The sequence below is a fragment of the Leopardus geoffroyi genome, chromosome E2, assembly GCF_018350155.1.
Source record: "Leopardus geoffroyi isolate Oge1 chromosome E2, O.geoffroyi_Oge1_pat1.0, whole genome shotgun sequence".
NCBI classification, from domain to species: domain Eukaryota; kingdom Metazoa; phylum Chordata; class Mammalia; order Carnivora; family Felidae; genus Leopardus; species Leopardus geoffroyi.
Window position 1 is genome coordinate 14,937,018 of NC_059335.1, and position 23,814 is coordinate 14,960,831.

At 62.4% G+C, this 23,814-nt stretch overlaps 1 protein-coding gene and 1 long non-coding RNA gene across 11 annotated transcripts in view; one reads left to right on the forward strand and one right to left on the reverse strand.

The window, feature by feature from the left end:
- Positions 1–228: 228 nt before the first annotated feature.
- The window catches only part of PAK4 (p21 (RAC1) activated kinase 4), a 45,428-nt gene continuing 21,842 nt past the window's right edge, over positions 229–23,814 (reverse strand). For 3 of the 9 annotated variants that reach the window (XM_045442386.1, XM_045442392.1, XM_045442391.1), the window contains exons 2-10: positions 11,054–11,127; positions 9,583–9,841; positions 6,343–6,801; positions 5,691–6,128; positions 4,251–4,384; positions 3,906–4,032; positions 2,632–2,757; positions 1,669–1,803; positions 229–1,238 (exon numbers count right to left, since the gene is read on the reverse strand). In XM_045442386.1, the coding sequence (XP_045298342.1) occupies positions 1,083–1,238; positions 1,669–1,803; positions 2,632–2,757; positions 3,906–4,032; positions 4,251–4,384; positions 5,691–6,128; positions 6,343–6,801; positions 9,583–9,786 (1,779 nt within the window). In that variant the 5' untranslated portion in view covers positions 9,787–9,841; positions 11,054–11,127 and the 3' untranslated portion in view covers positions 229–1,082. The other 6 variants (XM_045442389.1, XM_045442388.1, XM_045442390.1 and 3 more) reach the window with 6 other exon arrangements.
- Positions 11,194–14,460, forward strand: LOC123578975. Of its 2 annotated transcripts, XR_006702582.1 has the most exons (3): positions 11,194–11,591; positions 12,775–12,958; positions 13,519–14,460. It is a non-coding gene; the product is annotated as an uncharacterized LOC123578975 (long non-coding RNA). The 2 variants fall into 2 exon arrangements; XR_006702581.1 differs by lacking the exon at positions 11,194–11,591 and having other exon boundaries at positions 12,280–12,958.

Consider the following 23,814-nt stretch of genomic DNA (forward strand, 5'->3'; position numbering starts at 1 on the left):
GGTGGTCGTGGCACATGGGCTCCGGGAACCTGGCCGTTGGCAGGCCGGCGGGGGAGCGAATCCGGGCCCCTGGTCAGGGGGGTGCTACTGGCTTCTTTGACCCGAACTCCCGCAGAGGCTCCCCTCTCTCCACCCCAACCCCTCCCAATTCCACACCAAGCCGGCCTGGATGGGGGTGGGGCTCCACACACACACACACACACACACACACACACACACACACACACAAAACAAGAAAACATTTTAATTGTAAAACTAACTTAAGGGAGGGGAGGGTGGGGCGGCTCCAAGGGGACAGGAACCTGATTCTTCAAGTGGTGGTTCTGTCCCTGATGCTGCCCCGCAGGACAGGGGCCATCCGTCCCCAAGTCGGGACAGGGGCTAGAGTGTTATAAAATGACAATATAAATAGACTTCTAGAAAAGAGGAGGCTGTCCAGGCGCAGTAGTCGTCTTCTGCAGAGGCTGGGGACGGGCAGGAAGCCCTGACCCCCGTCTCCCCATCCAGCCACAGAAAGGGGGTGCAGGACTTGGGGAAAAGGCCACTCTTCAGACATTCATGACCGCCCCCACAATGGCTCAGGCGGGGACAGGGGGCTGCGCTGTATGCTAGGTAAGGTCTCAGCGATACCCACTCGCAGGCTGGAGGACAGAGCGGATGGACCTTCCGCACATGCACACGCGCACACACATGCACACCCGTGAGCACACGCACGCAGACAGACACACACCTTTCGTAGTGTTCTCTCCACCCACAGCAGCCCCCACTGCAGATGACTTCCAGTGATGGGGGGCTGCCCCTCCTTCCTGGAGACAGGAAGACACAGGGAGGGCCTGTCCCCGAGGGTGGGGGTCCCGGGATCCTCACGTGCTCCCACGGGTCCCTGTGTTTTTTCAAAAGTCACAAAATCAAAACTGGAGTTCAGTAGTAGGGTCCTGCACCCCCCCCCCACCCCCAGCAAGAAGGGCGGTGCCACATGGAGTGTCTCCCGGGCTGAGGAGTGGGGGCCGGCCCCCTACTGGCCTGCGGCAGGGCAGGGGTGACCCCAGGGGCTCTTTGGTTCAGGGACAGGGCACTGGGCCTCATCTGGTGCGGTTCTGGCGCATGAGGGGCACGATGCTGGCGGGCGGGCCCGCTTTGGCCAGGAACGGGTGCTTCAGCAGTTCAGCCGCCGTGGCCCGCTGTGCCGGGTCACGCACCAGCAGGCGGTCCAGGAAGCCCTTCAGGGACGGGGACACCTGTCGGGAAGAGAGGGAGACAGTCAGGGGATCTGAGTGCCAGCTCCACCGCTCACTTGCCATTGGGCCTCCGTGCTCCTCTGTCAAATGGGATGACAATACCCACTGCCCAGGGAGGGGGCCAGGAGGTCCCATGTGTACTAGGGTCGGGCCCCGGGGGGGAGCAACAAATCCAGCCAGGGGCTCATTTCTTCTGCATTTTCAAGGTTTGTAAGGAGGTGACCGCAGCTGAGCCCTGGGGGCACCTCTCCCTTACCAGGAAGGCTCCTCTCCTGCACCTGGCGATGCTGTGTGTGTTCAGCCAGGCCAGCCTAAGCACAACCACTGTGGGACGGTCGGTGAGGGCTCAGGGGACCCGCGGGGGTAGGGGGTGGGGAGCTCAGCAGAGCGTCCTCTCCCCTACACCACCTGCCTGCTGGGCGGGGCCCACCTTGTGCAGGTTTTTCAGTCGAGGCGGCAGGTTGTCCCGAATCATCTTCATGGCTTTGAGGGGTGGCTCGTTGAAGTAGGGGGGCTCCCCATCCACCATCTCGATCACCATCACCCCCAGAGACCAGATGTCCACCTGTAGCGGGGAAGGACGGTAGGGCTGAGCTGTGCAGGGACTGGCTGGCGCTGGGGGAAGCCGCGGACGTGGGGAGGGGCCCTGCTTCTGCCTTTGCCTCTTTGTGACTGGGGTCCTTGGGCCCTGAACACCCGCTCTGGCACCCACCTTGCCAGACCCACACACGCTTCCCGCAGGGAGCCCTCGAAGGGTTCTGCGCACGCAGCACCCCTCACTTTTCTGCTAACCACGCCCAGGTCTCCTCGGGGGAGCAACCCTCCCTCCCTCCCTCTGCAGAGCATCCTGGGGTCCCGGACCAGGGGGCCCAATCGGCACAGGTGGGATAGTAATTGGTTCAGGAATAGGCACGTGACCCAAGCGGAGCCAATCAGAGTCAATTCTAAGATTAATATCCAGGAAAACGGTGCCGCTGGTGGGGTGGGGACGTGGCCATGTACCGAGGGGCTGGGCCAGCTCTGCTCCAACAAGGGCGGTGCCCGCCTGACTGAGGACTACGCCGAAGCAGTCGGGGCTGGGGACGGACAGCGCATGGATGGCTGGGCCCGAAGCCGGTCACCATGCCCAACTTCACAGTTCTTGGGACCCAGACCCAGCTAACCGTTTGAGCTGGTTTTGTCACTCACAGCCCTGGGCGTGGCTCCGAACTAGCACCCAATCAAGAACGAATGCGCAGAGCACATGCGTGCCTACGTCCTCTCCCACAAGCCCATCCCTGGTGACCCACTTCCCAGACTGAGCCCCACCCCGCCCCCAGCACTCCAGCTGTTTCGGACCGTCACGCTGTACGCCAGGGCCGACAGCCGGACAACCGGGCCACCTCCGGGTTACCTCTGGCCCATAGGGGAGGCGAGAGATGAGCTCTGGGGCCATCCAGTAGGGCGTGCCGACCAGTGACTTCCTCCGCGGTACCTCCTTGCTCACCTGGGCACAGAACCCAAAGTCCGACAGCTTCACCTGCAACAGGGCACAGGCAGCGGGGGTCAGAGGTGCTGGAGGCGGGAGTGAGCGGTGTCCACCTGCAGCCTGGAGGCTGGAGCCAGACCACTGAGTGGCTCCACCATCTGCCAGCAGGGGGCCCTCAGGTGTGTCACCTCCCCAGGATCACACCTTCTGCCTCCCTGACAGGGTCTGCCCTGGGACTCCTGCAGGAAGTGGCCCAAGCCTTACAGGTAACAGATGCTTCGTGGGGGCGGAGATCACGGCTGGCTCCAGAGGCCCATGCCCTGGGCCCCGGTGTCCCTGGAGGGGGCACATCTTTAGGTGAGAGGGGCACAGCCCTGCCCACGAGGGCAGGAGGGGTGTGGCCCAGGCGGCAACAACCACGTTCTCAGAACCACGGATTTTCACCTGTTTTGGAGCCACGAGCCCCCTTCAGATTCTTGAGGGTATGTGTGGATCTTCTCACCCCCAGGAAATACACGCACACGGCGCGCGCACACAATTTCAGGCTCCCAGATGTCCCCCAAACACGTCTGCAGACGGCTTTAGGGGTTGGCGGATTTCAATTGAGACTCCCAGTGAAACAGGGCCCGCTCCCACCCCTACCTCTACTGGAATGGCTTAACCTTCCTGGGGGAGGACAGGCAAATCACCAACAAGATTGGTGAAAGTCAAGGACCCCCTCCCGCTGAAAATCACATCTACTCTTAAAAATATAAATGCAGGTTCTGGGCCCCGGGAGGCTCATCCGTGGACCTCAAATTTGGAGCGTCGGTCCAGAAGATGGGAGGCGGGATGGCAGTCGACGGCCCACCTCTGGGTGCTCGGCTAGGAACAGTTTCTTGGTGGAGGAGGAAGCATATGGCCGAGAGCAGTGGCCGGCCACTCAGACGCCCTCTCCCCTCTCTGGGCCCAATGCGAGACCACAGTTCCAGCATCCTGTGCTGAAGGCAGACTCCGCCAGCCCAGGCCCCCCGTGGATGCGTGAGCGGAGCCCCCCACCGCCCCGGACCCGACTCCGGACTGTTGCATGAGGCGCAAACTTACTGCTCCTTGAGCCACTGAACCCGGGATCAGAGATACCCTCGGAGCAGAGGAGAGCTGGGGAGAGGTGGGGGGAACTGGGGAGAGGCGGGGGAAGCCCGAGCCACCCTGCTCCTCACCCTGCCGTCGTGGGTCAGCAGGATGGAGTCACTCTTGATGTCGCGGTGGATGACGCCCTGCGCGTGGAGCACAGACAAGGCCTGCAGCACGGCCAGGCACACGGCGGCAATCTGCTCCTCATTCATCCTGCGCGGGATGGGGGTCAGCGACTGGGGCAGACAGGGCCCCGGCCGGGGGTCCGAGGGGGACGCGGCCCTCCCGGCCCCGAGATGCGGCCCCGCCCCAAGGGGTCCGAGGGGACTTCATCCTGTCGTGGGACAGGTCTGAGGGGACGCAGCTCCCGCTAGAGAGCCTGGGGAGGCAGCAGGCTGGGTGCCCGCCGGGGTCCAGCTGCCTGGCGGTACCTGGTGTGAGTGACGATGTCAGTGAGGGCGCCGCCCTCCAGGAACTCCATCACCACCCAGAGCTCATCCCCGACCAGGTAGCTGTTGTACATCTCCACCACGTTCTCGTGCTGGTAGTCCCGCATGATCACCACCTGGGCACCGGGCTGGGTCAGCGGGGTGGGGAGGGCCACCCTCCCGCCTCCTCTCCCGCCCCGGGCTTGGGCCCCGCCATGCCGCAGGCCCAGTCCCACCTGTCACTCCCGCTCACCAGGGTCATCCTGGACCGCCTGCCCCAGTGCCAAAGCCAACAGACCCCAACGGCAGCTTGAGGCCTGATGCCTGCGTGGTGGGGGTTGCCCCCCCACACCCAGTTTCGGATCCTGCTCTCCGACCAGTCCTGAGCTGGTCTCTGAGTGGCCCTGATGACCAAGCTGGTGTTGGGAGAGGGACTCGGGAAGAGAACATCTACGCACAGGGATGAGACCTCAGCACAAGCAGGTTATCAGCCAAGGTCAGAATAAAAGGCTGGGGGGGATGGACTTCAGGGGCAGAGGGCCTAACGAGGCAAAGCCGGGGCTTGGGGGTGGGAACACGTCGCTTGCAGGGGTCCCGCTGAATAGCTCCCGGTGCAGCTGGAGCCCTGTAATGTTGGGGGGCCGGGGGAAGGGTTATGGGGACAGCTGAGGAGTACTGAGACGGGGAGGCAAAAGCCACAGTTTAGACCACCTCCAGGCCTGCCGTCCTGGGACTCCTGCGTCAGAGTCCGGGGCCTGCTTCCTCTGGGGAAGGAGCCGGGAGTCTGCCTTTGTAACAAGCTCCCTGGCAGACGCCACAAGAGCCAAAGCCAGGGGCTGGACAGAACCAAGGGCCTAGATGGGAGCTGGACCTCAAATGCTCGGCCAAGAGGCCAGGCCTTCATCCTGAGGACACTGAGGGGTGGGGCGCGGGCATGGGATAGTCTCACGTGTCACATGTCAAAAAGAGCCCTTTAGCGGCTGTGTGGGGAATGCCCAGGGGGCGCCCAAGAGGGGAAGGCCGGGCACAGCCAAGCGGGAGAAGCTGGGGCTACGCAGGGGGGGAGGGGCCAGAGCTCTGAGCTGGGGTCAGGGAGGGTGGGACCTCTCTGAGACAGGGGACCCGGAGAGGGGCAGGGCTGGGACTCCGGGGCCAGTCTGGGAGGGTGTGAGGGGCCTGGGGCTCAGAGAAGGCCAGTAACGGGACAGAGATGCAGCGGGGGGTACGGGGGCGCAGAGGTGACAGCCCGGGGAGGTGTGAGGAGTAAGGAGAGGAGATAGGCCCAGAACCCAGCCCCAGGGAACCCCAGCCCTGAACGGCCTTCTCCCATCCTCACCCTTACAGGGGCTGGCCCAGAACGGGCCTCGAAACCCACTGGTGGACGACCCCAAGAGGAGGGTGACGGCGGGGACAGGAGGGGACAGGAGGGGGCCCGAGGCCCACCTCATTGAAGAGCAGCTCGCGCCTCTGCTGCTTGCGCAGATCCATCTTCTTGACGGCCACCAGCCTGCCCGAGCTGCGCACGGTGGCGATGCACACGATGCCCGTGGAGCCCTCGCCGATCTTGATGAAGTTGTCCAGGTAGGAGCGAGGGTCGCCGGGGTCCACCACCAGCTGCAGGGCGGCCCGGAACTGCTCGTGGGATACTCGCTGGGGTTCCCGCTGCGGCGAGCGGGGCCCGGGGGGCCCAGGGGCGGGGGGGACGGCGGGGGTGGTGACGGGGCGGGCCGGGGGGGCCAGCTGAGGCTCGGAGGCATGGGGGCCCAGCACTCCTGGGCTGGGGGGTCCACGGGCTCGGGTGGGAGGCCGGGAGGAGGAGGACTGGGGGACAGCCCGGCCCCCTGCCGACGGCCCATTGGGGGCCAGGTTGTGAGGCTCCCCCTGCAACAGAAAAGAGAGGCAGCTGTCAGTGGAGGGGACAGGGGCCAGCTCTGCTCCCTGAGCAGGACAGGGGCCCTGGCTGCGGGACAGACACATGGCGGTCAGGATGGAGATGGACAGTGGGCTGGGCACAGGTTGGGGTTGGTGGGTGGGGAACAGGGGAAGCTTTGGAAAAAGGGACGGCGGGAGGTCCTGGGGCAGGGGGATTGGTTACCTGGGCACCCCGGGACGGGTGGTCCGTATCGGCCCTCGGGTACGTGTTAAAGGGCCGACCAGCTGCCACTTTTGCCCCACTGGCCAGACCGGCAGGTTGGGGGGTGCCGACGTCAGGCCCAGAGAGGGGGCGTTTATCCCGGGAGGACTCCTGGGGTCCCCCCGAGCCCTCCCTGGAAGACTTGGGCCTCTTCTCTGGCCCCGCCCGCCGCCTGTCACCACTGCCGCCACCCGCCTCGCTGCGACCGGCGACCCGGCCTTGGCCGCCCGCTTTCTCTGGGGCCCCTCTGGCCGTGCTGGCCGGCTCTGCGGGCATCCCGTTTTCCTGGCGGGCTCGGGCAGGTGGCGGCGGGCTGTCTCTCCGGAGGGAGTTGGAGCGTGTCACCGACATGTTCTCAAACTCGTCGAGCAGCAGCGTGAGGGCCCCATCCTTGGCGCCTTTGCTGCCCCGCACGATGGTCTGGGGTCCGGGGCAATGGCGGGATGGGGGCCGGGCAAGGAAGAGGAGGACACAGGACGTGGATCCGACACACAAGGACAGCACGACACAACACACACAAAGACAAGACAGAGACGGAATGAAGAAATGCCATGGGGTGATGATGGGGCCGGGCAGTTGGGGGAGGCACCGGCGGGGGAGGGGGGGGGGAGGCTGCAGCCCCTCCCATACCACTGAGTTGTCTGTCTGTCTGTCTACCGCCGGAGGAGAGCTGGAGGATTAACCTCCCACAGGGCAGGCTGTGGCCCCTGGGCTGACTGGGCCCCCTGAGAAGCACTCCCTGTCTTCTGCTCTCCAGGCCGAGAGCAGGCCTCTGCCCTGTGAGCCGGAGGGGAAGGAGTGCAGAGCCCACGCCACCCCATAATCAGCCCCGGAGAGCCGGAAATTACAGGATGCTAGCTAGGGCCAGGGCACGGCTCGGACCTCCTCCTCCCCTGTAGCCCGCGAGGGCCGAGCCCCAAAACCACACTCTTGGGTTCCCTGGAAGCCGAGGGTGGAGGACAGGGAGAGTCGGGAAGGACCGGGCCCGAAGCGCAGGGCAAGAGTGCCCCAGGAGCAGCGGGGGCAAATGCAAATTCCCATGAGGGCCTGGTGGACCCAGAGTGTGTCCTGAATCCACCCAAGCCTCACCTGCCAAGTCCACCCCGATCTGAGCCATGGCCACCTCTTCCCTTGAGTACTGAGTCAAGGCCTCCAGGATTCCCCCAGCCCCCACTCAGCTGCAGACACATAGGCCTCCTCAAACATACCAGGCACGCTCCCACCTCAGGACCTTTGCACTGACTGTCCGCTCTTCCTAGAACATCTTTCCCCCCAAGTATGCCCACAGCTCCCTCCCTTCCCTCTTTCAGGCTTGCTCGGCGTCTCAGAGGGAAGCTTTTGCTGATCACCCGCAGTCTAAAATGCCCGCCCCTGACTCTCCCTGTTCCCCGTTCCCTGCCTTCTTTTTTCTCTGGAGTACTCAAAACCAGCAGACACGAAGCACTCATAAGCTGACCATCGCCTGCACTCCCAGTGCAACGTTCATGAAGGCAGCTCCTGTCTTTTCCTGTTTTTGTGCTCTTGCACATCTCAGCGCCCAGAACAGTGTCTGGTGCTCGGTAAACACTGGCTGAACCGGTGAGTGAGTGAGGGGGGCTGGCAGGAGGCCGCGGGGAGCAGAGAAGCACCCCCATCCCTCTACCATCAGTCACTGCTATGCGGGGACGCGGGCCGAGGGCGGCCAGGCAGCCTCAGGCCGGAGCTGCCTCTGCTGTGCAGAAAACACCGATGACACAAAAGCCACCTACAGGCCGCAGCGCCCCTGCCCCTGCCTCTCCTGGGCCTGGCTACCAGCGCAGAAGCCCGGCCCTGCCCAGGAGCCCAGTGAAGAAGGTGGATATCCGCTCAGACTCTGGTACTGGGATAAGAGGCTAAGTCCCTGGGGGTTGGGGGAGGGCCCGGGAGGACTGGAGAGATTCCCAGCCGAGGGCAGCGAACACCAGCCCACGTGGCACCTTTGCATGAATTACGACCAGGCACCTCATCCTCCTGGCAGGGCTCACGGCGGACAGGCTAAGCAGGGGCTAGACTGTAGGGGCTCCCCCGGGGAGGCCGCAGCCAGTGCTCCAGGGGCCACGGGACCAGCCAGGGGTAGAACTGAGGGGGGCTGCGTGGGGCCCAGGAGAGCCAGAAAGAAAGATCCGGAGGTGAAGCCTCGGCTGCTTTAAGCCGTGGCAAAGACTTCAAAATATTCAAAAGGCCTGTGTGGGATGCCCTCACACCTCGGTGGGCACAGGATGGAGATTCCAGTCATCCTGGTGAGCGTCCGCCCTTGTGTCCCCACCCGCCACGCCACGCCACGCGGATCACTAAGGGCGCCCTCCCGCCAGGCAGCCAGGCAGGGGCCGGGCACCAGGAGAGGATGAGTCAGCTGCAGGCCTGTCCCCAGGCGCTGGGCCCGCGGACGGGCACACCCATCTCCGCCCCTAGAACGACCCTGGCTGCATGCCCCTGGCCCCCGGCCCTTCCTGGTTTCCACTGCCCTTGGGGTGAAGTCCACGCTCCGAAGCCAGCTTCCCGGCCGGGCAGGCTCACGCCCTGCCACCACCGGGCCAGCCTCACCGCGGGCCACGCCTGGGCGCCTGGACCACGCAGACAGGAAAGGGCTTAAGAGCACAGGCCTTGGAAAAAGACCTCCGTTCAAATCCCAACTCCACCCTTTTGCCCAAGGTGGCAGGAAACCAAAGCCCCAAACTGAAAGACCCCCAAGGCTTCACTTGGACCATTTCCTCCACTAAAAGCCGAGCCTCCTCTCCATTCCTCCATTCGGCACAATGACTCCTCCGCGTCCCTCAGGGCTCAGCTCAGGTGTCCTCCAGAAGCTGGCCGGGACTGTGGGGCTGGGTCAGCAGCTCCTCTGAGCCTAGCCCTGACCATGGGGGATGGGGGGGGGGGGAATCTGTCCCTCGCCCCAGGACAAGTTTCTGGTACTGGGGACAGGGGCATGGAGCCCAGGGAGAGGAGCAGGACTCGGAGGCTGGTGTGGGGGGCTGCTGCAGGGGTCAAGGTAGCGGTCTGTGTTGAGAGGCAAGGGGAGGGATCAGCGGGTGGAGGAATGAAAGGTCGGCACGGGGGGGGGGGGGGGGGGGACGAGGATTGGGGCGGACGGTTGGGGTGTGTCGATCAAGCGTGGGGTTAAGGGTCGGGGCGCCGTGGGGGGTCGGTGTGGGGCAGGAAGGGTGGAGGTGGGCGCTGGCCTACCTTGGGAGCCCCGGGCTGGATGGAGGTGATGCAGGCGGGGTCCACGAGGGGCTTGGGCCGGCGGGCCGACTCCTCGATCAGGCTCTGCCACTGGCGGGGCAGCCCCGTGAACTTCTGCTCATGCTGGTCAAAGCCCGTGTGCACGCGGTGCTCGAAGTTGGATGGCGCGGAGATCTCTACCCGCTTCTTCTTCTTCCCAAACATGGCGCTGAGGCTCTCGGCACCACGAGGGCGCAGACGCGGGCTCCTATCAGCAGGCCTGCGGGAGGGGGCCACTCACCAGAACCCGCCCAGTCCTCTCTGCTCCTCCGGCCCTGCCCTGGTCCTGTCCGTCCTCGTCTCCTCCCTGGTCTCTCATCTCCCACATGCAGCCCGAGGGACCCTGTGGACACCTGCCCCCGCTCAGAGCCCTCAGCCGAGTCCTCCCGGTGGCCCACCCCACACAACCTGCCCTTGTCACCTCCCCTTTGTTTACGCTCACCCTGGTTTTCAAACCTCAGCGCCTTTGCACTGGCTGTTCCCTCCCCCTGGGACACTATTCCCCAGTATCCACACATGGCTCCCTCCTTCCCCTCCTTCAAGTCTCAGAGTTGGTGAATCTTCAAGTAAAAGACCACCCCACTAGCCTTCCATGATATCACTTCATAACACGTTTCACGACGGGAAATTCCACTGTTCTTGCGTTTACTAGCTCCGTGTCTATACCCGTCAGCACTGGAATAGCAGCACCACAGGCCAGGTCTCACCTGCCCAGTGTCTCTGTGTCCCACCCCATTCCCAGAACCATGCCAGGCACACAGAGTGTGCTCAGTGACCGATTCCTAAAGGCCTGGCCTCAGCCACCTCTGCTTTCCCCGCCCGGAATCTGGGCTAACCCCACACATTTTTGGCTACCTATCCAGTCACAGTCCCTGTCCTATGCACGACCCCTAGGAGTCTCACCGCAACACTCCCACTTTCTAGATGAAGGGACCGAGACTCACAGAAGTGAGTTCGCACAATGGGGAAAGTTCTGTGCAGCAGATACGAACAGACAAAACCACGCCCGCCTTTAGGGGCCGTGGTGTCCAGGTGAATACTTAGCACAGTAGCAGGCAAGGCATAAATGTTCAATGAAAGCCAGTTTTACAACCAAAGGGGCTGTAGGGGAGATGCGCAGATCGCAGTGTCCCACAGGGAGACCAGGACGATGAGGGCAAGGGAGTCAAATGGCCAGAGCACAAATCTCTCTCTGCCACTTACTAGGCGTGACCTTGGGCAAGTGACTTGACCTCTCTGTGCCTCGGATCAACCCGCACAGGGCTGCTGTGAGGATTAACTGAGTTAACAGGAGCGGAGCCGGGCGTGGAGCGAGGGCCTTGTCCACGTGTGTGACTCTCGTGAGTAGGAGTATTCCTTGCAGTGTCTGAGGGAGGAAGGGCCCCGGGTCCTGCTCCCCTGTCCCACACATGGGCCCCAGAGTCCCACAGACCTGGTTTGATGCTGGCTGTGCTAGAAGTGCCCTCGGGCAGGTGACGTCTCCTCTCGGGGCCTCGAGTTACTCATCTGTAAAATGGGAAGAAAACATTCATTCATTCATTCACCAATAACCCACTCCTCTGTGCCCAGTCACGTACTGGTTGATGCTGGGGCACAGTGGTGACCAAGATAGCCCTCTGACAGCCCAGAGCGGTCAGGGCTGGGGTCAGGGAGTACCAGACTGGCGTGAAGGATGGTAGGTGGGGGTAGGGGAGGCTTCCAGAAGACAGGCCGTGTGAACGAAAGCCCAGAGGATGAGGGGAAACGCACTGGGCGGGGATCTCCGTCTGGTTCATGCTGGCCCGCCAGAGCCTGGCACAGTGCCTGACACAGGGTCGGCCCCAAGCTTAGTAAGTCTTGTGACCTAATGAGGACACTCTCAAGCGTGCCTGGGATGCGGCCCTTCAGCCCCCGGTTCTCCTCCCTCCCTGTTCCTCTCCTGTGGGAGCAGCTCTGTGAGGTTAGAACAGGCTGCCACCCCTGGCCCAGAGGTAGGACCATCAGTGGGTAGCCATCTGGGAGAACCGGTCTGGTGGCAGGAGCCCAGTGGGAGGGGGTGGGGACCCGGCAGACAACCTGTCTCAACTGGTCGGGGCCTCCTGGGCAGCAGGTGGCCACAGCCAGATCTGGCCAGGGCTCCCCGAGCAGGTCCAATTTCCCAGCTTGCTCTGGGGCCCCTGGCTGCCAGGAAGTGGGCTGTGAAAGCCCTGGCCAGGGCGGGTGCCCCTTTGCCTCTGCCTCTTTCCCTTCTCTGACCCCAACCAAGCCAGGAGACCCTTCGATGTCTCTCCCCCATTCCAGCCCACTGACCCCTGCCCATCCTTCCCGGGAGACTTCCATCCCTGTCCGGGCTCTCCAGCCTCTCGGCCCTCGGCTGTCCCCCCCTTCCTAGTACCCGTCCTGGCCTTGTCCCCACGGCCGGACCTTCCCCATCCTCTCTGCTGTCACCCCGGAGCCTCGCCTCCACCTCCTCACTGTGTTCCCAGAGGTGCCCCCACCCGGCCCCAGGCCCAGCGTCACCCTCACCTTAGCCTCTCTCACGCAGCCCTACCCATCCTCCACCCAGCAGCCCACGGCCCGAGGCACCAAGTCACTCCAGGGGCATAAGATTAGCCACGTGACCCCTCACTAAATCCGGGAGAGGGAGGGGCGGACCCTGAGGTGGGAGGAGCTCAGCACGGAGACGGGGCGCGCGGGAGGCAGCCTGCAAGGTGGGACAGCCAACTCAGAACCCTCCCCCAGAAGCCCCAAGCCACCCTTGCACTTTGCAGCCCGCCTGTTTATCCTGCCCTCCGCTCGCGTGACCCCTGCAGGGGAAGGGGATGGAAGGACACACCTCCGGATATTTGCCAGGGGGCCACCCCTTCCCTCTGGGCACCTCATGGAGGGCGGGACAAACAGAGGAACTGGCCGTGTTTATAATGATCAGGCCCCGGCTCCACCCTGGGACAGCTCCCAGCTCTGGCGGCTCCCTTGCCCGGCTCCCCGCCCCCACCGAGTCCCCAGGCCCCTGAGCAGCCCGGCTGCTGTGCCCTGTGCCGCCTTATCTCCTGCCCCTGCCAACCAACCCACCTCGGGGGCTCACTGTGTGGCTGGGGGCCGGCCGCTCAGCCACTCTGTGCCTCAGTTTCCCCCTCTGTTAAAGACAATAATGCCAGTGCCTGCTTCCTGGAGTTCCTACAGGAGTCACAAGTGAGAACACGAGGCCCTGACCGCCTGGCCCGAAAGCAGCTGTGGGCAGCACTGACCTGAGCACCCACTGTGTGCCGGCCCCTCCTCTAAGCACCCTGCCTGGAGTCCCTCATGTAATCTGCACACGTGACCCACGAGGAAGCAGCCACTACGCGTTACAGACAAGGTAAAACGAGGCACAGGGAGGGCACAGTCCACTTGCCCAGGTCACACAGCTTGGCAGCAGAGTGGGGGACACGAGGCTCCAGGCCTGTTAACCCGAAGCCCGTGCCCGGCCAGTTCTAGGAAATAAAGGCGGCTGCCCCCTCGGAGGTCCGTGCATGCCAGGCTCTGCTCGGCGCCCTCTGCCCCCAGTCCCATTCCGCCCTCACAACCGACTGGCCCCAATTCACACATGGGGAGCCTGAGGCCCGGAGAGAGGAAGTCCCTTGTCCAGGGCATCCGGGATTTGAACTCGGGCAGGCGGGCACCAAAGTCCAGGCTCTTCCCTGCCTGGCCTGCCCGGAGGGCCACAGGGATGCCCTTGTTTCCATCATCATCGTCATCACCAGGGTGCCCTCCCTCCCACTCAAGCCTCCAGTCCACACCCACACCCTGCCCTTCAGGTCCTGCCCTGACCCTTCCTGAGGCTGAGGGTCCCTACCTCCTGTCTGACCCGTCCCAGGCCCCCAAGGGTAGAGTGGGGTTCCTGCCCCTGCCTCCCATCCTTATCTGCCTTTACCGCAGCCTTCGGCAGGACAATCTGAAGCAGAAAAGATGTCCACAAACCAGTCCCTGCCACCAAATGTGCCACACCGAGGCTCAGCTCTGGGACTTCCATCACTACCACCACCACGAGGGCCCCCGTGACCCTGTGCAGATGCGGACGTGGAGCTCCGGACCCCCTATGACCTCGGCGGGGCAGCTATTCTCATTCCCACTTCGCAGATGTGGAAACTGAGGATCACAAAGGTGAAATCTCTTGCTCAGGTTACCAAGCAGAGCTGGGCCTAGAAGACAGGGGGATCTACTACAGGGTCGAACTCCTTAAGCCTTCTGCTGGCCCCCAAGGCTCCTTCATGTGGCCCCATGGCCTGTACGATCGGCCTGTCACCTCTGCCCCCTCGTTCACTCTGCCCCAGCCACATGGGCCTCCTTGCTGTTCTTCAAACCCTAGACGTGTCCCCACCTCAGGGCCTTTGCACTGGCCATCACCCCACCTGCTGGAACTTCATTCTCCCTGATCTGCACATGGCTCCCTCCTTCCTCCCTGCTACCCGAGTCTGTGCTCAAATATCCCTGCTCCTGTCCCGGCTCCCTCTATGCCTTCTTCTTTGCACCTGTCTTCTGTCTTGCCCCCAGTGCACCCCGTCTACAACATGGCCCCAGCCCACACTAGGCGCTCAAGGAACCTGTGGTCAATGAACTGATTCATCTGTACCCACGACGCTACAGCCCTGCTTGGACACCTCTGACTCTGCCCGGGCGGTCCCTGGGGAACTCTGGCGGAGATGTGCCTGGGACCCAGGGGCGGCGGGTGAAGCAGCAACATCAGACAGAGGGAATAGAGGAGGACAGCGTGCAGATGCCTCTGAAGTCTAGGGTCTGATCCCAAGAACGCAGGCCCATTTTGCATTCTACTCTAGTACGGTCATTGCAATTAAAGAAAGTCTTTTGAATTATTCAGCATGTGGGACAGGCGGTTTCCAACCTGTCCCAGCAAAAGCTTCAGATTTTCTAGTCACCCCTGCATTCACTGGTTCTATACTCTGAGCTTTCAGGAGAAAATGATCCCCACCCTCCCACCCACCCAAACTCTCCCCACCAAGGAAATCGGCCCCAGGGGGAGAGCAAGATCCACTTGTGGGACGAAGCTGTGTCTGGGGAGTGTGTGTGTGTGTGTGCGCGCGCGCGTGTAAAACTCCTTGCCTCCTGTCCCCTTCCCTCCCCCAAAGCTCTGAATAAAGCTGCAGTTCTGGGAGCTGACCTAGCTGGACCCCAGGGGCCCAGGGAAAGAACAGGGGATGTGACAGGGTCACAGTCTCGCTTTCACATCCACCCAAACGAACCCCTCGATCAGGAAGAGGACCACGGAGGAGGGCTCCCTGGCCCCGGCCTGCACTCAGGGCTTTCACTCGTGGCTCCCACTCACCCTTCTGTCAAGACCTTCACCCACTAGCTTTGGGAAGTCCTCCTCACCTCAGTTTACCCCATCTCCCCTGGCTGTGTTCTGACAACGGAAGGAGAGTCCGGCCTCCTTTCCCGGCCTCCAGCAGAATCCTCACTGCCTCCCTTAATCCCCCACGCTTCCCACCTCGATACCTGTGCTCAGCTCTTGGGTGCCCACCTGTACAGCGCCCTGCCCTCCCCAGTCCAAATCTCTCTCCCAGTCTCCCGCCCCGAGCTGAGTTCCTCCAAGGAATCCTCAGGGACCTTGACCCCAGACCCTGCCACGAGCTCTGGGCCTGACAATACCTACTCTACCCACAAAGGACCCCATCACGCTCCTGCACCCACCCACCGTCAATAGCTACTGAGGGCTGATCTCTGCCAGGCTAGGGCCGGGGCTCTTAGCGGCGGTCAGAACGGCCAGCAGCCTCCCTGCCCGTGCAGAGCTCACGGTCTACGGGAAAGGAGACTGTCGATAAACGAGCTGAATCAGAAAAACATCTAGTAAGTGAGATGGTAAGCGCTGAGGACATACCCAAAGGAAGGGTCAGGGCAGTGTTGAGAGTCAGGAGAGGAGGTTGGAATTTTCAATGAAGTGATGGGGGGGGGGGGGGGCGTGGCTGGGAAGGGGACACTTGAGCAGCGACTTGACAGGGGAGCGGAGAGGGAATCATTGGGATACCCGGAGGAAGAGCGCTGGGCAGGGCAGCACAGAGGGAAGAGTCAGGACAAATGTCCCCAGGTGTGGTCAGAGCAGAGGAGGCCGAGTGGCGGGGCAGGCGGGGGGGGCAGATCACGTAGGGACTTGTGGGCCACGGAGATCACTCTGTCCTTTCCCTGGAGTGAGGCAGAGCCACACAAGGGCTCTGAGCAGGGAAGGGACGTGGCCTGACTCGCGTCCACAGGCTCCCCATGGCCAAGTGTGGGGCACAGACTGGGAGCGGGGAGCCCGGGGAGGTGCGGGACGTGACGGTCCAGCGGAAGACAGGGGTGGGCAGGCCCACGTGGGGGCTCAGGAGGGAGAAGCGGGCAGGCTCCAGGCGTGTGGTAATGGTCGCGATGACGGGACTTGCTGAGGACCGACACCACTTTCCCTACTGGCCGCAGCAAGCGCGCCACGGGGGCGGGGGCTCGGTCCAGTCTTGCCCATCACCGCACCCCCGGTGCCTGGCACATTCCGCCTACCCTCTCCCGGCCCTTCACATCACCCAACAGGTTACACAGTCATAAGTGTGCCTATTGTCTCCCACTACGTCAGTGGCTCGGCACAGGCGGGACCCACGTTTCAGTTGATTACGGCTCGGTCCCAGCACCTAGCGTGGGCTGTTCCTTCTTGGTGGCCGAGTGGATGGAGGGGACGGGCGCATGCTTTGGTGCCGACTCTAGCCCAGGCCCGCACCAGGCGTGCGGCACCAGGCGTGCAGACAGGCCACAGCGAGCCCTCCGCACGGTTCGTCTTCCTTTCTCCTTCCAAACCAAAACGCTGAGGTCCAGAGAGGGGAAGTCACTGCCCGGGGCTGCCCAGCACCAGGTCACAAAAGTGCCCACTCTGACCCACAGAGAAGGTCACCACCCCCTCTGCCTCCTGCTTCCCTGCGGCCCAGGCTCCAGCCAAGGCCTTTGCTCCAGACAAAGGACCCCAGAGGTTTATGGAACAAGAACGACAGCAGAGACAACTCTATGCCGATAACCAGAACCAAGATCAGAAAGGCTGCCTTGGTTAGGAGGGAACCAGAAGCAACGGTAAACCAATGGCTCTCCCCAGGCCTCCCCCTTGGATAAAACTCCCCACTGGGACTTACCAAGCCCCAGACCAGTGGGGCTCTTTCAACCTCAGGACCTCATCCCTCCCACTCTCTTCACTACAACTGCACTCGCCTCCTGCATTTTTGTCTCAGACACCTCAAGCTTGTTCCAGCCTCAGGGCCTTTGCACCTATGCTTCCCTCTGCCCGGAGCTGCGTGGCTCACCCTTTCCTGACATTTGGGTCTCCGTGCAAATAAAACCTCATTAGAAAGGTCTTTCTTGACCCCTGACAAAGTTTGCACCCCTGCTTTATCCTCCTCTGTGGCATTTATTAGTACTTGACCTCGTGTACATGCGGACTGTTGGTCCCCTCCTCCTCCTCTCCCCCCAGTAGAGGCTCCCTCTCCCTGAGAGCAGGGGTCTCTGTCTCCTTCTTGCTGTAGGCTTGGCATCCGGAGCAGTAGGCACTCATCAAGTATTTGTGGAGCAAAGGAGGGATGCCATTGCCCAAGTGATGTGTCCAGACCCTGAGGGGGGACAGGCGAGGCTGGTGGAGGCGGAGAGTGGACATCAGTCCCCGATCCCTGCCTCACGCCCCCTGCAAGTCCGACCTTGAGGCTCCAGCAGGAGTTGGTCCGGGCTTTGGAGACCAAATCCGGCTCTTTGTGAAGAAGCTGGTGCGTGTTCCAAACACCACAAGGGGCGCCCACTGCGCTCCTATCCCGGGGCCCTGCCTACCCCAGGGAGGCCCACCCCAGCCACGCTGTGCTGCCGAGGCTCCAAACGTGAAGAAGTGACAGCCTATTTTGGCGACAGGCAAGAGGCAGGTCATACAGTGACAGATGCCGCAGGAAACCCATTGGTCCCCATAACGGGTGAAATCCCATGAGATGACACAGATCCAGGGGTCCCCCTGGCCTGGGGAAGTCCGGGGAGCGAGGAGCAGCCCTGCCCACCCCCCAACCCGGCCTTTGTGCAGACAGTGCCAGGCAAGGACTCGGGAGGCGGTGGGTGGTTAGGAGTGGGCCGCCCAGGCTCTGTCACCGGCTCCACCACTCCCAAGCTGTGCGCCCCTGCCCAAGTGATCCAACCTCTCTGGGTCTCATCCGCAAACCAGGGAGGACGACAGTCCCTGTCTCCTGGGACTGTGTGGACGACGGGATAAGGTGACGCGTGAAAAGCATTTAGAACAGGACCCGCCACTAAGCGGGTCCTCGCTACGGGTGAACCTGCTGCTGGGAACAAATAAATGAAAGAGGAGGCCGGGCACAGCCGTCTCCTGGCCAGCACAGGGGTGCCAGCCTGTCTCTGTTGCCTTGCTTTCTCCAGGGCCCGGATGGGGAGCAGAACGGGCTGCACTGTCCGACGACGGGTCTGCCTCTCCCGCTGCACCAGGAGCCCTCCGAGAGGGCAGGGCCTGGGGCCATCTCAGCCCCTCTGGGTCTCCAGCCCTGCCCAACACGGGGTGGCGCACAGCTCAGAGCGGGGCTGAATGAAGACACAGTATTTCCTGTGCCCAACCGGGCCGGGCAGGGGCCCAGAGCCCCAAGGAGGCCAGGCGGCTCCTCTGGCAGCCCCAGGCCCGGTGCCCCGCACCCCCCACCAGGCACAACAGGACACAGACACAAAGGGCACCCCCAGAGGTACCCAGGGTGGGGACAGAGGCCACAACAAGCCTGAAAGTGTGGATGAGCCCCCAGGGACCAGGAAAATCCGATTCGACTTCACTCATTCTTCCCCTAAGGGAGGGCAGGAAGGAGGGAGGGGGTCACAGGCAGGAAAGAGCGTCTGGAGCCCCCCCCCCCCAAACAACTCCCCGCTACACACACACACACATACACACACAGGAGCCCTAGACACTGAAGTGCATGAAGCCGCCCCACCACATCTTGGTGACAGCAGCCGTACAGGAGCCTCGGAGCAGGAAAGGACATCCCACCCTGAGCCTTAGCTCCCGCCTCCGGAATATAGGCCCCAGCAGCGCGTGGCCGAGCTCCGAGTGGGAGAAGCGGCCGTGAAGTAGGGCCTGGCCCGGAGGAACCAGAATGGAAGGGCCAGGATAATCGGCAGCCCCGCAGCTGCCTCTCCACACAGAGTACAGAGACCACCCCCCACTCCCCGCCGAGACGCACAGACTCCCGAAAGAGACCCACAACACATGCCAACGAGATACACCATACAGACCAGCCACCCACCTTAAAACACAGGCACCAGCGCGCACATACACAATCCCAGATGGTCCACAACTGTCGGATTTACCTAGAAAGGACCCAGACACATACTCAGGAACACTCCCCGAGACAGAGTTAGACCCCGAGACCCACACAACCCTAGCTCCACACACAGAAGGTAATGAGACCCCACACCAGACCCAGGCCCACCCATGGCCAACCCCAGGGTCATCCGGGGTGACCCAGCGGGGCACAGCCCCTCAGGACCACCCCCACAAAAGCGGGCCCCGGGAATGCGCCCCCACAGAGGTGCTCAGGGGCCTGCGCTGAGGCCCGCAGGAAGCCCCAGGAGACAGACACCTGCCTCTGAGCACGTGGAAACACGGCCACCTCGCCCCTGGCCCCGAGATCAGTGTGGGCCCTTGAGCACGTGTTGCCCAGGCCCAGGTGGCTCTGGTCACCAGGCGGTAGGACTGCCCTCCCACGCCCCATGTGGCCCTCCCCTTTCCTCCCCTGCTGCCCGAGGCTAGGGTCGGCTCACCTCCACCATCCTCCTCCCTTGTCCTGGGCCACCCTCAGTGGGGCAGGCCAGCAGACAGGCTTGCAGCCAGCAGAGCAGTGAAGGGGGATCAAGGGGTTCCCCGGCCCACGACGCAGGCGCCCACCAAAGAGAGCTGGCTGGCTCTGCACCCCAGCCTCTCTGGCAGCGGGCGGTGCCGAGGCCCGCCCTGGCAGGAGCCGAGCTCGGCAGTGGCTCCGGTCCATGGAGGGGGGAGGGGGGAGGGGGGAGGGGGGAGGGAGGAACAGAGGGAAGGAGGGGCCGAGCCTGGAAAGCCGGGGCCACGTGGCCACAACTGCCCCAGCAGAGGGAGGACCTGGGCAGGGACGCAGCAACGGGGGACCCAAGCCCCAGCCGTTTGCTTCAACGGGGTAGTTCCCCACTGGCACCCCACACCCCCGTGCCAGGCTTGGTGCCAGGGGCCAGGGAAGCACTGGCCACACAGCATGCGGCTGAGTACCCGAGAGTGGCTGGCCAGGCAGCCAGGTTTGAGATGACAGCCCGGGCTGGGGGAGGGGGGCGCTGGTCAGCGGGGGGGGGGGGGGGGGGGGGCCCTCCGATGCGGAGGGGCGGCTGGAGATCCAGAGCTTGCTGTCTCTTGATTCCAGCAAGAGCTCCGAGAGGGGCCGCGAAGGGGGCCTCTCCTGCCGTACCCCGCTCTCTCATTAGATGCAGGGAAGGTCACGGCGGACCCCTGACATGGCCATCTCTAGGCGCAAAAGTGGGACTGGTGGGCCTGAATGGTGGACATGTGGAGGGAGAAAGGCGGGGAGGGCTGGGGCCTCCTCACGCCCCGCTGGCTCCCGTCTTCCAGGATGCAACCAACCTTCTGAAAGTGAGGGGCCCGACTCTCCAAGAACTGACTCTGGGCCGGGCCCGCTCTCGGCACCTACAACACACTCACCACTGCCCTAAAAGGGAGAGGTACTTTACCAGGGTCCTTTTACAATGGAGGAAACTGAGGCCCAGAGAGGTTGAAACACTTGCCCCAGGCACCCAGCAGGGAGATCGGGCACCAGGCTTCCCGGACAGGCCTCTGTGCCCTTCACCAGCTGTCCTGAGCATGAGGCTGGCTTGCCCTGAACCCCCAATCCACACAGGAGAGAGATGTTTAGAGAGGGGAAACCTAGAAGGTGTGTGCACACCCCGCCCCACCTCTGCCTCCCTCTTCCCTCCCCTTCCAGATCTTACTTCCTCTACAAAGCCTTCGCCGGCCCAGGTCAGAGTGCACTGCGAAAAATGTGTTGTTTGTGTCTGTCTGTCTTCTCCCTGACAGGGGACTTGGGGGGCAAGACGGTGGGGCTGCCTGCCGTGTCCCTATCCACATTTCCGGCCCTGCCTCAGACACCTTCTTCTCCAGGAAGCCCTCCTTGACACCGGGCTGGGTCTGGTACCTCCTCCAGACCCCATCCTGGTGCTGACTCCTCCAGGCCACGCTGTCTCTGCCATGTCGGTCTCCCTCATTCGTTCACATGTTCCCGGAGCTCCCGACACCTGCCAGGCCGGCCTGTTGGAGGCCCTGACAATTCAGCAGTGAACAAACTAGACAAAACTCCCTGCTCCAGGGACTGACATCGAGTGGGACTGCTTCCCCACGGGGGCGGGGTCCTGTGAGCAGCGGAGACAGGTTCTCAGGTTCTCACAGGTGGCCTAGGACGGGTGCCCAGTCGATGGGAAGCCCGTGAGAACAGCGAGCAAGTGGCCCAGGTGGGCAGGTGGACAGAGAAGCCTGTGTCCTTCCCACTCTCCTGCTCTGGCGCCTCTACAGAGACGACTCCCGGCGGCCAACTCCCCGAGGACTTTATCACTGGGACCAGGAGGACCGCACCGGCTCCAAGGTCCTGGAAACTCCACCTTTCCTCCTCCTGTCTACCACCCACCCACCAAGCCAGGGGCTCCCAGTCAGGCCCAGGCTGGGTCCGGCATGGGGGGGCCACAGTAGGGCAGGTCAGGAGACCCCAGAAGTCCTAGATCCCAGGCCACGCCCTCCTATATGGGGTGGGGCACCTGTCAGGCAGCCGCCCACAGAGGAGCCAAGTGGGTGGGCCCCCAGACCTTCCCAGACCGGACAGGCAGGTTTGGGCTCCGGCTGGCTGGCTGGCTGGCTGGCTGGATTGGGCAGTTCTGGCCAGCCAAGGGAAACTAGGTCCCAAGGGGAGGGATGGGGGGAGAGGGAGGGAGCACTCTTTCCCCAGAAGCCACACTGGAAACAAGGGGTCCTCCTGGGAACAGGCTTCAGGGGCAAGGAGAGGTGGCTCCAGGATCATCTCACACCGGAACAGATTGTTATATGGCTCTGTGTACATAACCCCCAAGTACAGACTAAACCAATAAACCCATGCAAAATTCATGGGTGACACTCCGTCACATCTGGGCTTCATCCATCCCCTTTCTTCCCTTTCCTTCTCTCTGGCTCTATAGGACACAGGCCCAGGGTTCAAAAGCCAGTGGCACCAAAGGGTAAACAGTGACAGGACAGCGCCCTCCAGGGCGGCCCCAGCTCAGCCCCAGAGGCAACCTCTACTGCAGTTTCTTTTCTTTTCCTGAGAGAGCCTACACAAGCGCGCGCGTGTGCACGCGTGTGCGCACACGTGCTCGCACACCGTTTGAGAAAACAAAAACAAAACAGAAATGGCAGCACACCACGCGTACTCTTCCGACCTTGCTTTTCTCAAAAACGTGCCTTGGGTCCTCCGCACTCCCGGCACGGGGGAGGAGCTCAGCAGCACCCAGCGGAGGTGAGGACACACCTTGGGGACCTAGCACGTGCTCTGCCGGGCACATTCCCTCGACACCTAGAAAGCGCTCTCCCGGCACGTACTGAGCTCTCCCGGCCAGCGGACTGCTGGCCTCAGGGGCGCGCACGGGTAAGTTCCCGCAGCACAGTCGGAATCAGCTAGAGAGACTGGGAGCAACGCACACGCTCGTCCCCCAGAGACGGATGACGATCTGGGACGTGCTGGCTCCACGGGGTGGTACGCAGCAGTGAGAAGAAATGAGCCACAGCTACCTGTGAATGGACAGCGGAAATCGAAGGAGCAAACCGCAAAACAATGCGTCCCATGACTTCGTTTAGAAAGAGCTCAAAACTAGACACAATGAAATACACTGTTTAAGGATGACGACAGAGGCGGCGAAACCCAAGGAGAAGCACCAGGCGGTGACTGTCTCCAAAGTCAGGGGAGGGGCGGCCTCTGGGACAGGGAGGGCCTGAGAGGGGGTCCTGGGGGGCTGGCGCCAGCTGCTTTTTCTCCTGGGGCGGGGGTGCTAGGTGGGTTTCCCCTTCACAGTAACTGGTTACACTACACATTCGTGCCTGATACCCTCCTCGACATGCAGGCTAACGATTTCAAATTATGTTACGGGGGCGCCTGGGTGGCTCAGTCAGTTAAAGGTCTGACTTTGGCTCAGGTCAGGATCTGCTGTTCCCAAGTCGAGCCCCACGTCGGCTGTGCTGACAGCTCAGAGCCTGGAGCCTGTTTCTGATTCTGTCTCCCTCTCTCTGCCCCTCCCCCACTTGTGCTGTCTGTCTGTCTCTCTCTCTCTCTCTCTCTCTCTCTCTCTCAAAATAAACATTAAAAAAATTTTTTTAAATAAATAAAATCACAATGTTAGACACAAGTATATACGTGTATATATGTATCTGTGTATGTGTTTATGTATGTATAATATACACACATTATATACATAGTCTTTACATGTCTTAGGTGATTTTCCAGGCCTCGATCGTTGCAAAGCACTGCGTGCACTTGAGCTGTTGCGCGGAAGGACCGGGATGCCCGAGCCAGTCCCCACGGGGCCAGGTAGGTGGTTTCCAGCCTTCTGCTCTTACAAATGGTGTGGCAAAACGACGCCCGTGTGCAGATGTCACTTCATGGGTGTGCCAGCATGTCTGTGGGCCACGTGCTGACAAGCGGGCTTGCTGGACAAGGACCATCACCGCCAAGCCGCCCACGTGAGCGCTCCCCACCCCCCACAGCCCCTCAGCCTCCCAGCCCAGGGTGCTGTCTCGCTCTCTTCGCTCCTTGCCTGTCAGATAGGGGAGGTCTGGCCCCTCTCGGCCTACTTTTCATTTGCAATTTCTACTTAGGATGCACACCCCATCGTAGTTTGAAAGCCATCAGACTCCTTTCCCGCCGAGTGTCTCCACCAAGCCTTTGCCTACTTTCCACGGGCCCAGGGAGACCTCTGTAAATCCAATCTATGTCCCTTTCCTGCCGAAACGCTAGCGGGCACGCACGGCTAAAGCCACCCCCTCTCCAGGGTTCCCCAGGCTCTCCCAGCCTCTCTGGGCTCATATCCTCACCTTCCCTTTCCCCCCAATCGCGGGTGCAAATTCCTGTCTACGTTCAGGGTTTCTGTCAAGAGAAATCCAATCCATGTCTGCCCTGTGTCACC